Below are 10,976 nucleotides of genomic sequence, written 5' to 3'. Positions count from 1 at the left end.
CGGGCCATGTGGCAGAGGGACACAGTGCAAATGGGTGCTGGCAGCCAGAACTCGTATAAATAAATATCCAGAAAGGGAAATACTGAGGCAATGAGAGATTTTTATTGAAAGAGCAATACAAGAGTAATCTTTCTGCCTAAGGAATAGCTGTGGATGTTAAAAGAGGCCCCAGAAACACCCTAACATCCACCAGCAGAGTAGGTTTCCCACCCCGATGCCAGCCAGAGGCAATCGCCGGCCTTGCTCAGGCCACAGCCACAGCACAGGGCAGTGCTTGAGGGAAAGGAAGAGGGAGAGAGTGGAGCAAGGCTTGGGGTGCACAGTGTGCTGCCTCAGAAAGGGAGCAGCATTGAGGCTCCTCTCGAGCAGTATCTTTCAAGAGTGGTCTGGCCAGGAATCTCGTCCGCCTGGAAGACGCAGCACAAAAACTACTCAGTTTTCTCATTCAGACTTTTACCTGTGTTTTCCTATATCCCCAGGTGAGGTTTTTCTGTGGGTCCACACCAGCAGAGGGACCCCCTGGAAACTGGGAGCAGCCCATGGGAAATGGGGCTGGCTGGGGTAGTGTGGGGCTGTGGGATCTGTGGGTCCCAACCCTGGGTGGGCACATCCCCACTCCCCCAGGACACGGCGTGGTGGGAAACGCAACCCTTACGTCAGTGATGGTGACTTCAGCGTTCCTGAGGTTGGTGTTGAGGACGTTGGGCAGAGGGACCGACACATGGAAGGCGTCTGCAAAAATAGGTGAAAGCATCTTGTCACAGGGAGGAAACCCTGAACACAGGCAGTAAGGGGAGGGGAGAGCCCCAAATCTGTCTGAGTCTGAGATAAGAGGGGGCCCCACCCCGCCATACCATTAACACCAGGTACATATGCAGCTGTGAGGATCTGCTTGAGCCATTCTGTGAGCGAGGGGACCTACAGGGAGGAAGATGTGTCAGTAGCAGAAGAGAGCAATGGTTATTGAGGTTAGGGTTATCAATTGAGTTCTACTCAGTTTGCTATGGAACACAGATGCTGGGAAGCTTCCTTCAGTGAAACCCCTCCAGGACTGAGGTGGGATCTGCAAGGACATGCTTTTGGGGTAATTTCTTCTTGGTTATTCCTCTCCCCTTCCCAACACCCCCATTGTGCTGCCACCAAGTGAAGAGAGACACGTAAGTGTCATCGCTGTAGGGCACGGGGGATTGGCAGGGCAGAGAGTAATTGGCCTCTACCAGAGGAAGAAGAAAGGTGAAGACTGAAGAGGAATTGGCTTTTGGGTTTTCCTCTCATACACAGACTCCCTGGCCATTGCATCAATCCCTGCAGCACCTCGATCCAGTGTAAGCACTTACGGCAGAAGGGTCGAGTGACGAGGGGAACCGTGTCACCTTGATGCTACAAAAGATAAAAACAAGACAGAGTTGGGGTGCATCAGCTGCAGCCTCCTCCTCCAGACCCTTTCTTGGTCTGGAATTTGTCTCACCCTCATAAAGATACAGGATTTTGAAAATAGGGCAACTTTTTTACAACTGTCTCATCACTTCAGCCATGCAGTTGGTCTGAGTTTGGGGCTGGGAGGCAGCAGGAAGGCTCTGGCAGCCTAATATGGCATCTCTACCATGTCTACATCACAGTCCCCCATCACTGCCACCAGCCCCATTTGTTGGTCCCCAGGCAGAGCCCTGCCACCTGCAGAGCTTGTCTCTACCTGTCAAGAGCCAGGGAGGTTTGCAGTTTGCCGTCAGAGACCGATGGGGTGATGTGCAGAACAATGTCCTGAAAATGGAACAATGAAAGAAATGAGGTTATTCCCCTGCACAGCTCCCAAGACTGAAAAGTGTATTTGTAAATTACTCATTCTAAGAAAAAACACTTGTCTGTGCCTAGAAGCCACATTTTTGTGACGGATGGCATCATGTATCTCTCTCCCCAGGGTTCACCTTCGTGTCTTTATATTGAGTTGTTCCTGAAACATTTTACTTACACTTTGTGCTTGGTTATGAGCGTGTTTAAAGGACTGAGCATCACCGTTTTGACGATGCAGTAAATTCAAAAGCACAAATACTGCAGAGCCAAGGGCAGGACAACCCAAGGGGATGCCAGCGGGCAGCCAGCCTCAGCCATTGCCCTGTTCTGGGGATCTCATCCCCCCAGAGCTCACTCACCGTGTCGAGGGAGAAGAGGAGCCCCTGGGAGGTCTGTAGGGCAGGAACATGGATGTCAGTGGAGGCTTTGAGGGTGACAGTGGCTCTTCCATCCCTCACGGCCACCACCGGCTGATCTCTCATCCGGACACGCAGCTCCAGTGGCAGAGAGCCAGGGAGGGCCCGGGCAAGCTGCAGGGGCAGAGAAGGTCAGGGCAAGGGGGTATTTGCATAGTTGGGGTGGGTAGAGGGGTTGGAATCAATGCACATGGAGGAGGTGACTGACCTGGGGGATGAACGGGAAAAGGGCAGACACGGACAGCGAGGTGCTCTCGGGAACCTGTGGGAACAGCACCAGTGACATCGTTGGCCAGGAAGGTTTGTGCCAAGCCCACTCTGGGCACAGCTGGACCCCACAAACACAGGCAGCAGCGAGCACATTTGAGTCACCCAAGAGCAACCAGGACACTGACCTGGCCTTGGAGAGGCGATTGGCTACTCATCAGCGAGTTGGTGATGCTGAGGTTGAGGGCTCCCTGCCCCTGGACCTGCTCCAGCAGGGCTCTGAGGGTGTCCTGGGAGAGGCTGAGCTGTGGTGGGCGGCCAGTGGCCAGCAGCAGGGTGGCGGCGAGTGGCAGTTGCTGAGTGGGGGCCACTGTGCCACCCTCGGCATTCCCGGAGAGGAGCTGTATGAGGCAGAGTGGACAGGGATGTTGGTGGTGCTCAGAGGGTTGCACTGGGCACCCTGCCCACCCGTGGACCTTGTGGAGAGGCTCACACAGGGTTTGTTGGCACCTTAATGAACACAGGGCTGCTCCAGGCTGCTCTGGCACAGACAAGGCTGCATCTGCTACCCCTTCCCCATTAAAATGCTGCCCTATCTCCCAATTGGAAAAACACACTGCTGATATTTTGGGCCTGATTACAGTCCCTATCAATTTCCAGACTTTGACAAACCACTTATAAATAGAACACGCCTGTGAGCAGTGACTGCTGCTCCTGCATGAAATTAAACTTTTCTAATTAACAACTATGAGAGTGCTACAATTATGCTTAACTAACAGCTAAGTAGCATGAAGCCGTTCTGGCTCATGCCACCACCAAGGATTAACAGGTAAAAAAAATCAGGTAGAGACACAGAAGTGGCATTAGCAGGGATGTGGCTGGGGCAGACTCATCAGACCCTTCCAAAGCACGTGTGCCTGAAGGCAGCCGGAATCCAAGGAGCCTTTGACAAACAGCCATCATGTTCCAGTGAACCACCCAAACTCAGCACATCAGAGGTTTTGGGACCAGGGAACACGGTGGCACTTACGTTCAGATCCAGCTGGATGGAGTCACTACCGAGGATGGAGAAGGGGGGCAGGTCCCCCAGAGCCCCGAGCGGGAGCATCTCTGTGGACACAGGGAAGAAAACTCCTCAGCTGCAATGGCAGGGGATGCTCCCAAATCCCATGGTCCCAAGAGTTATTGGAACCAATGGCAGTTCCTGCTCACTGAGTTCCCAGCTGGAAAAGCTGCTAGAAAACTCTATTTAGTAGCAAAAAAATGTTGTTTCCAGAAGCAACAGTTCCTGCAGTGGGTTTCTGCAGGAAGAGCTGGCTGCTGCTGCAGGGGTAGGGAATCGTAATGCTCGGCTTGACCTGGGAGTTGTGTTTTTAGAAAATTGCTAAAATATATGTATTTACTCAGTGTAAAAAAACAAGCCATGCTAAGTGCAGGGATCCCTGGGAGCAGAGGGAAAGGAGGTGCCAGCACTTACGGTTCCTGGAGCCAAGCAGAGAGTTCACCACGTTGAGCTTGGCATTGATGATGTTGCAGCCCTGGGGAGCAAGAGGGAAGTGAGAGGGTCCTGCTGCAGCAGTGGGTGACATGGCACCAACAGTGACAGCAGGCCCTGCTGGGCTGCACACGTGGGCAGAGCCACTGCAGGCAGTGCTGGGTGGGACATCCCATCACACAGAGCTCAGCATCGGGTGAGTGAGTGGCCCCTCTGACCCAGCGTGGGTCTCACCTGGGTTAGTGGCTGCTAAACCAGCACCTGCTTCAGAAATCTGTTTGCCAGCAGAGCCTGGCACGGGTGATGGTGCTGGTGTCTTTCAGCAGGGAGGACAGGCTGACCGCCCCAGCTGAGCCCACAGCTGTGCAAACAGCCACATCCATGGGGCAGCCTGGCCCACTGCCTGCCCTGCCTGCACTGCCCGTGCTGCCTGTTCTGCCTGCCCACCCAGCACTGTGCTGGTGGCTGGTGTGAAGATGGCTGTGCAGACTCACCAGATCACTCAGGACATCACTAAGGAGGCGTTTCAAAGGCTCATCCAGAACTGGCACTCTGGGACTGGTAGCAGGAAAATAGGAAATAACAAGTGACAGGTTAGTACTGGAAAGTAGAAGTGCTTCACACAAGAGAAACATGAGGGCTCATTTGAATTGTCCGTATTCAGAGCCAAAATATTACTAAACCCAAGCCCTTTGAATCCCACCCAGGGCTAGGTTCCCAGCATCCCGAAATGTTCTTTTCTTAGCCCAAATTTTAAAAAAAGGATGGCAGTTTCCCTCCAAGCCTGACAGCCGGGTAGTTCACCCTCCAAGGTGTCAGAAAGCGCTGCCATCGATGGCCAAAAGCACCAAGGTGTCCCACTGCCACAGGAGCCACGGGCAGCCCACTCCCAGAGGTGTTACCTCACACCTGATTCCTACCTCACACGGGTGTTTATGTCAACAGTCTTGCAGTTCATGTTGCTCTGGTGAGCCGTCCAGGTGTCCTGGACCAGCATGGTCACATCCACCTCCACCTGCTCGCAGAGCGGCTGGCCCGGCACACTGCCCGGGGGGAGCACAGCATGCAGGTCAGGAAATTTGCTGACCATCTACTTTCCAAAGAGATGATGACCCCTCCACCCTGAGCCATGCCCCAGATGGACATGCCATACCTGCTCTCTACCAGCAGCTGGGTGTTGAAGTCCACCTGGTGCCCAAAGCCTGGCAGGGAGCGCAGACTTATTTTGGGGAGGGTGTTGTTCACAATTCTCAGCCTGGACGGTTGGAACAAGGAAAAGACAGTGAAGAGCACATTTGTACACTGGGTGCCCCATCTCCTCAGCCCCCAGCACTGTGGCTGATTTTAGACCCATGCTCTTGGGGTCCTCTCCACCCTGGGTCATCAGGGATCCCCAGCAGCCAGGAGCAGCTTGTGGCCCATACGAGGCACCCTGGCATGGCAGGCACAGGCAGAAACTCCCAACAGATGAACCTCCACTTATAAACCTGTCCCATGAGAGGAAAGAGGGGGCCCTGTGTGTGCAGACAGCAGGCTCCAGACTAGAGTCTCCTTTCCCGAGGATGGCCCAGACACACTGGGCTGCTCAGGGTCACTCATCTCCCACTCTCACTCACCCCATGAGTTCTTCACCATTTCTCCCAAGAAGGCTGCCAACAAGACCATTTTTGCCAAGGAGACCATTTTTGCCAATGAGAAGTTCGAGGACAGTATCAAGGAGAGTATCGACAAGACCATCTTTGCCAAGGAGACCATCAACGACACCGTCTTTGCCAAGGAGACCATCAATGACACCACCTTCGCCAAGGACACCAGCAAGGACACCATCCCTGTCAAGGAGACCCCCAAGCAGACCATCTCCACCAAGGAGACCACCTAGGAGACCATCTCCACCAAGGAGACCACCTCCACCAAGGAGACCACCAAGGAGACCATCTCCACCAAGGAGACCATCTCCACCAAGGAGACCACCAAGGAGACCATCTCCACCAAGGAGACCACCTCCACCAAGGAGACCCCCAAGGAGACCGTCCCCACCAAGGAGACCCCCAACAGCACCATCTTTGCCAAGGAGACCTCCAACAACTCCATCTTTGCCAAGGAGACTGCCAACAGCACCATCTTTGCCAAGGAGACTGCCAACAGCACCATCTTCGCCAAGGAGACCTCCAACAACTCCTTCTTTGCCAAGGAGACTGCCAACAGCACCATCTTTGCCAAGGAGACCTCCAACAACTCCTTCTTTGCCAAGGAGACTGCCTACGGCACCATTTTTTCCAAGGAGACCACCAAGCAAATTGCCACCAAGGAGACCACCTTGATGCTTCTGGGGAACACCTCTGGCTGGTGAACCTTTAAAACCTGAAAAATAGGATGGGAGGTCACTGTGAGCTATGTGGACTCAGCACACAGGTTGTGCCAGCCTGGCTGTTCCTTCCCCTCCACTGTCCTTCTTCATGTAAATGACGTGGTGCCACCAGCCACTGTGAAGTATCTGAAGAGACATCTGCAAAGTGCTGTATAAATGCAAATTACCAGCATTGGCACCACTGCTGAGTGGATCTGGACCAGCTTCTGATTTTCTGAGCATGATCAAGAGACAAAAAGAGCCAAAAAAAGGATAAATCCTGTCTCTTACATACACTTACCATCTGTGTCTCCTCTGGCAACCAAGGGTATGAGTCCAAATCCTTGTGAAGGGGCCAGCAGACTGCTGAGGAGGACAACAGTCCAGAACGCCGACATCTTCGGTCCTGATAACTGTGGGAAGTAATTGCCATCAGTGCAGGGCTGGGAGAGTGAGCACCAGCCCACGGTAGGAGGAAAGAGGAGGAGGAAAGATTGTAAAAAACAGAAAATAATTTTTAAAGTTTCAGTGTCATTGAAATATTTCTGTGTGACCTAAAACTTGAAGTAGCTTTTTCTTCTTTTTTTTTTTAAAGAACCAAAACGAACTTCATTGCTCCAAATCTATTTAAATGTAAATAGCTCATCAAAAAGGGATCAAAACAAGTGTGAGAGGTCTAATTCCCCTTAGCTAGAAATCTATCTCAGATAATAGAGTTATACCAAAGATAATTTAAGTGATAATTGTTTATGAAAACCCTGAAATACCCTTTCTTCTGCAAGGACTGCAAATCCAGTGAACACTCACATCTGTTCTTGAGAGACTCACAGTGAAAGGCACTGTACATTTTACTTGCTGGAGCATAATTCAAGCAGGTAGGAGGCAAGAATAACAATTTTTGCTAAAAAGCCAACACTCTCAAAGGAACATTGAGGGTTTGCAGCAGCAAGGAGCACACTTTTTGAGGAGTAAGTTTGCTCTTACCTGACCAAGCTCTCGAGGACGAGGCTCTCTCCAGCCAATGTCCCTGCCTTCTGAGGATGACCTGCATCAAGGATCGTCATATATAGAGCTTCACAACAGGAAAAAGGCAAGTGATATCATTTAGGACATACAGAATAATTGGTGGGGAGCAAAACAAACAATATTTGGTTTCTGGTGACTTCCACTGCAAATATTTCCGTGGAGATGTTAGGAGTTAGGTAAATCATTGAGCAACCACCTGTAGGCACAGACTCAGCCAGCTCTGGGTGCCTGGTTTGGTATATCATCCTTTCAGCCTGTCAAAGTGTGGACATGGCTGAGATGTCATGCCCTGATAAAATACCTTTTTTTTTTTTTCAAATAAAATTGAGATTTTGACCAAAAAATGTGTCAAAACACTGGCCACCTCTGCCTGGTAAGTACTTCTGCAGTTTTTGGGGCTGCAGTACTGAGCATTAAGCCCACAAGTGGGGATGTGCCACAAATTATGGGTGATAAATGAAGGACCAGGCAGCACCTTTCTCAGTGTAAAGACAGGTAGAGATAGTAACACAGACAGGTATTTGCTGTCCATGCCAGCAGGACATGCCCAGCACTCTCATTAAACTTGCCTCCAGCCTGTGACTGAACCCAACATTTATTAAAGCCAACAGCCCCTGTCCAGGGACTGGAATAGCTCATGATCCCTTTGATAACTGAGGAAAAGGGGTTATTGAATTGGGAAGGAATGACAAGGTGCATTGATCAGGTGTCATGGCCTAGCAGATACCCTGAGCTGACAGACTCTTCAGAGACTGGAAAATGCTGCCCTGTTCTAACTGGCATGGCATTGCTTCCAGGTCCATCACCTCTGCTCAGGGCACTCCAGAGGACTGGAGCTGGGATGCTTTCATGGCTTGAGAGGCTGATGACATTGCCCACAAAGCCAGGGAACTCCCAGGCCAGAGCTGGCTGATTTGGGGTCTTTTTGAAGTCCTGGAAGGATTGTTGATCCCTGTGTGGGCGCACCAAGAGAGGCACCTCCCTGCCACACCACCCCTTGCAACAGATGTCCTGCAGCTGCCCAGGGTCTTCTGCCTCCTCCCCACAGCTCTCTTCAGTCCCCTGCCCTGATTGCTGCCCAGGGTACACAGAGCCACTGCACCAGAGCAGCAGCTCTCTGGGGCAAGGAAAAGAAACCTTCCCCTGGGGACCCAAGACCAAATGTGGTCCCTGTGTGTGGAGCACATCCCGACCTGCACAGCAAAAGCTGTGTGTGCTGGAGGGACAATGCACAGGCCAAAGGGAACAGGGGTGAACTGTTCACTCCTTCACTGCCCAGTGCCCTCACTGATGACAAGGGTGGATGGGAATGGCTGCTCCCCAGCTCCAATGAAAACAGCCCAGAAAAACGCGTGCTCGGAGTTAATACTTTCTGCAAACTTGGAAATAAATATTTCCAGCAGATTAGCCAGCTTTCGTCACATATTATTACCAGTTTTAAAAAAATACCTTAAACAAAAATACCCTGGCTACTTAAAGGCCAAGGAAGGGGTGGCAAAGGTGTCAAAACACTGAAAGAGTTGTCACTCTCCTTGCAACCTGATCAGCCAGGAGCACAAAGCCCCATGACATGGCAAGATCATGACATCTGATAAGATGGAAGAGAGCATTAACAAGGTGGTGTTATGTTATCATCCATCATGAATCACTTTATGCTCTGGGCAACCACTGTCCGAAACCTGAATTATTATAAAGACAACCTTGATACTGGTCAGTGCACAGGGAAGGGGCAGGTGGCATCACCGGGAATAGCTCCTGTGCAGTGACCTTTCAGGCATGACAGTAACTTGGCCTCTCCCCAGCGGCTGCTGAATGAAGAGGTCTCTGACCACTCACTGTTTTGGAGAACCCGAGGTGGATTCCAACAAAGACAATGACATGCTGATGTCCAGGTCTCGCTAAAGTGACTTTCAAAGCCCCAAGGACACAAAGCCAAATCACTGAGTGAGGACAGAAACATGGAGTAAACCAGAACGGATTTGGTCAAAGGGAGAAGAATAGGAGTGATGTGAACAGACAGGTTCACATCAGTTCTCCCTGCTTGGATCACCTGCAATGGAGAGGTCAGGCAAACAGTAAGGGGCACGTAACCCCCAGAAGCATCCGAGACCTTGACATTAGCAGGAGGTCAGCAAGCTCTGACCAGGACAGGCTGAGTGAAATGTCTTGGCCATGGCTGGAAAATGAGACAGATCTGCTGTGCTCTCCCATTGATAGCATCATTGCAACATGGTCTCTCTGCCTTAGGAAACAGCCTCTGTGGGGATCTGTGAGCCAGCACAAGCTGGGTTTGCCCTGTTATCCCTCTGGGACCACTGAGGTACATCCCTGATGCTGCAGGATCAGGGCTGCTGGGTCTGTGTAGGGCTCCAGGGGACAGCACTGGATAAGGCTGCACCTCCAGTAAGTGCTCCAGGGCACCAAGTACCAGTTACGTGATAGTGGAGTTGTTCCATGAAAAATTAACTAGGCACCCGCCAAGATTCTCAGCCTTAATTTCCCTAGGAGGGCTGTGTACAGATATTTGGATTCATTTTTTGTTCTTCTCAAGGGAATTGAGACTCAATCTGTTCAACTGTCTCTTAGTTAATGCAAGAACAATTAGGGAAATCTCTCTAAAATATGCACTGGGCGCTGCCCATGTTTGCAGCGCCATGAAGAGAGGCACCATAAACCCCAGTTTTCATGGAGAGCTGGTTTTACAGCTCCTTCCTCACTTCTGAGTACTCCCAAGGAGAATAATTCCTTACCCGTGGTGCAGAACAAATCCCCGTGGGTCTGGCAGCGCACAGAGAGAGCAGACAGGATTCTCAGAGCCTGCCTCCCCAGAGGGTTTTTGTCAGGGCAATTTCTTAAAAATACAATTTCTTAAAAATTTCCAAAGGCATCCTCAATTCCACACCGGCTCCCTGTCCCTAGGAAAAGGTGTTCAAATCCTGTCAGCTCGATGAAAGCAGGATCGAAGCTGTTTATTGACTTACTAATGACAAGGAATTATCCAGCAGTCAGTGAGCTACAGGCTCGGGATCAATATCTGCAAAGCAGCTGATAAATCCCGACACCAGCCCGAATCTAACTCATTCTGTGAGTCCTGACTTGTTCTGAGGTCCTTAATCCCCACACACAGCTGCAGACACACTCCCCACCCCTCACAGCACACGCACCCTGCAGAGCAGGGGGTCCCCTTCTTGTGCCTCCCTCCTCCAGGAGGTGAGGACCGTTGCATCCTGATGATGCAAATGTGGTTTGTTTAGAGATCAGTTCTTTCAGGACACGTGGCCTCTGCCCAGCCATGCCCAGCTGGTTCTGACAGTGCACAGCAGGACAGCCTCACCAAGGGGTGATGGGGTCTTTTTGTTTCAACTTGTGGATTCAAACTATTGAAAAGCCAAGGAAAGAGGAAGAAACACCCTGGGAAGCCCAGCACGCTGCTGCTCCCTCACCCACCCATCCCCACTGGGTCCTGGCCACAGCGTGGGTCACAGCCACACATCCCCATCCCTCAGGTCTCTGCGACAGGCACATCCAGCACCAGCACGTTCTGTGGATTTAACAACAAAAAAGCACATGGGTGGGACTTAACAGGAGCTTCTGTGCTCAGGTGTGATGGACTAATGGCACAAAGTCCAGGGGTGACCCTGGGGACAGCAAAGCTACCACAGTGGTGTCCCTACCTTGCCCTGCTGATGTTTGC

At 51.5% G+C, this 10,976-nt stretch overlaps 1 protein-coding gene across 1 annotated transcript; it reads right to left on the bottom strand.

Annotated features, from left to right (window-relative positions):
• Window positions 1–296: 296 nt before the first annotated feature.
• Window positions 297–4,999, bottom strand: LOC113948449 (BPI fold-containing family B member 4-like). Its single transcript, XM_027646078.1, has 12 exons — window positions 4,830–4,999; window positions 4,404–4,467; window positions 3,892–3,952; window positions 3,445–3,524; window positions 2,603–2,815; window positions 2,416–2,469; window positions 2,151–2,321; window positions 1,694–1,761; window positions 1,338–1,380; window positions 855–918; window positions 656–732; window positions 297–407 (listed from the first exon to the last, which is right to left on the bottom strand). Exons 1-12 carry the CDS (start codon window positions 4,997–4,999, stop codon window positions 333–335), a joined length of 1,140 nt encoding a protein of 379 aa, XP_027501879.1. The 3' UTR covers window positions 297–332.
• Between the last annotated feature and the right edge of the window lie 5,977 nt (window positions 5,000–10,976).

This window comes from Corapipo altera, unplaced genomic scaffold (assembly GCF_003945725.1).
Source record: "Corapipo altera isolate COAL_440 unplaced genomic scaffold, ASM394572v1 64, whole genome shotgun sequence".
Taxonomy (NCBI): domain Eukaryota; kingdom Metazoa; phylum Chordata; class Aves; order Passeriformes; family Pipridae; genus Corapipo; species Corapipo altera.
The sequence above is the reverse complement of the archived record's forward strand: the minus strand, read 5'-3'. Positions and strand labels throughout refer to the sequence as shown.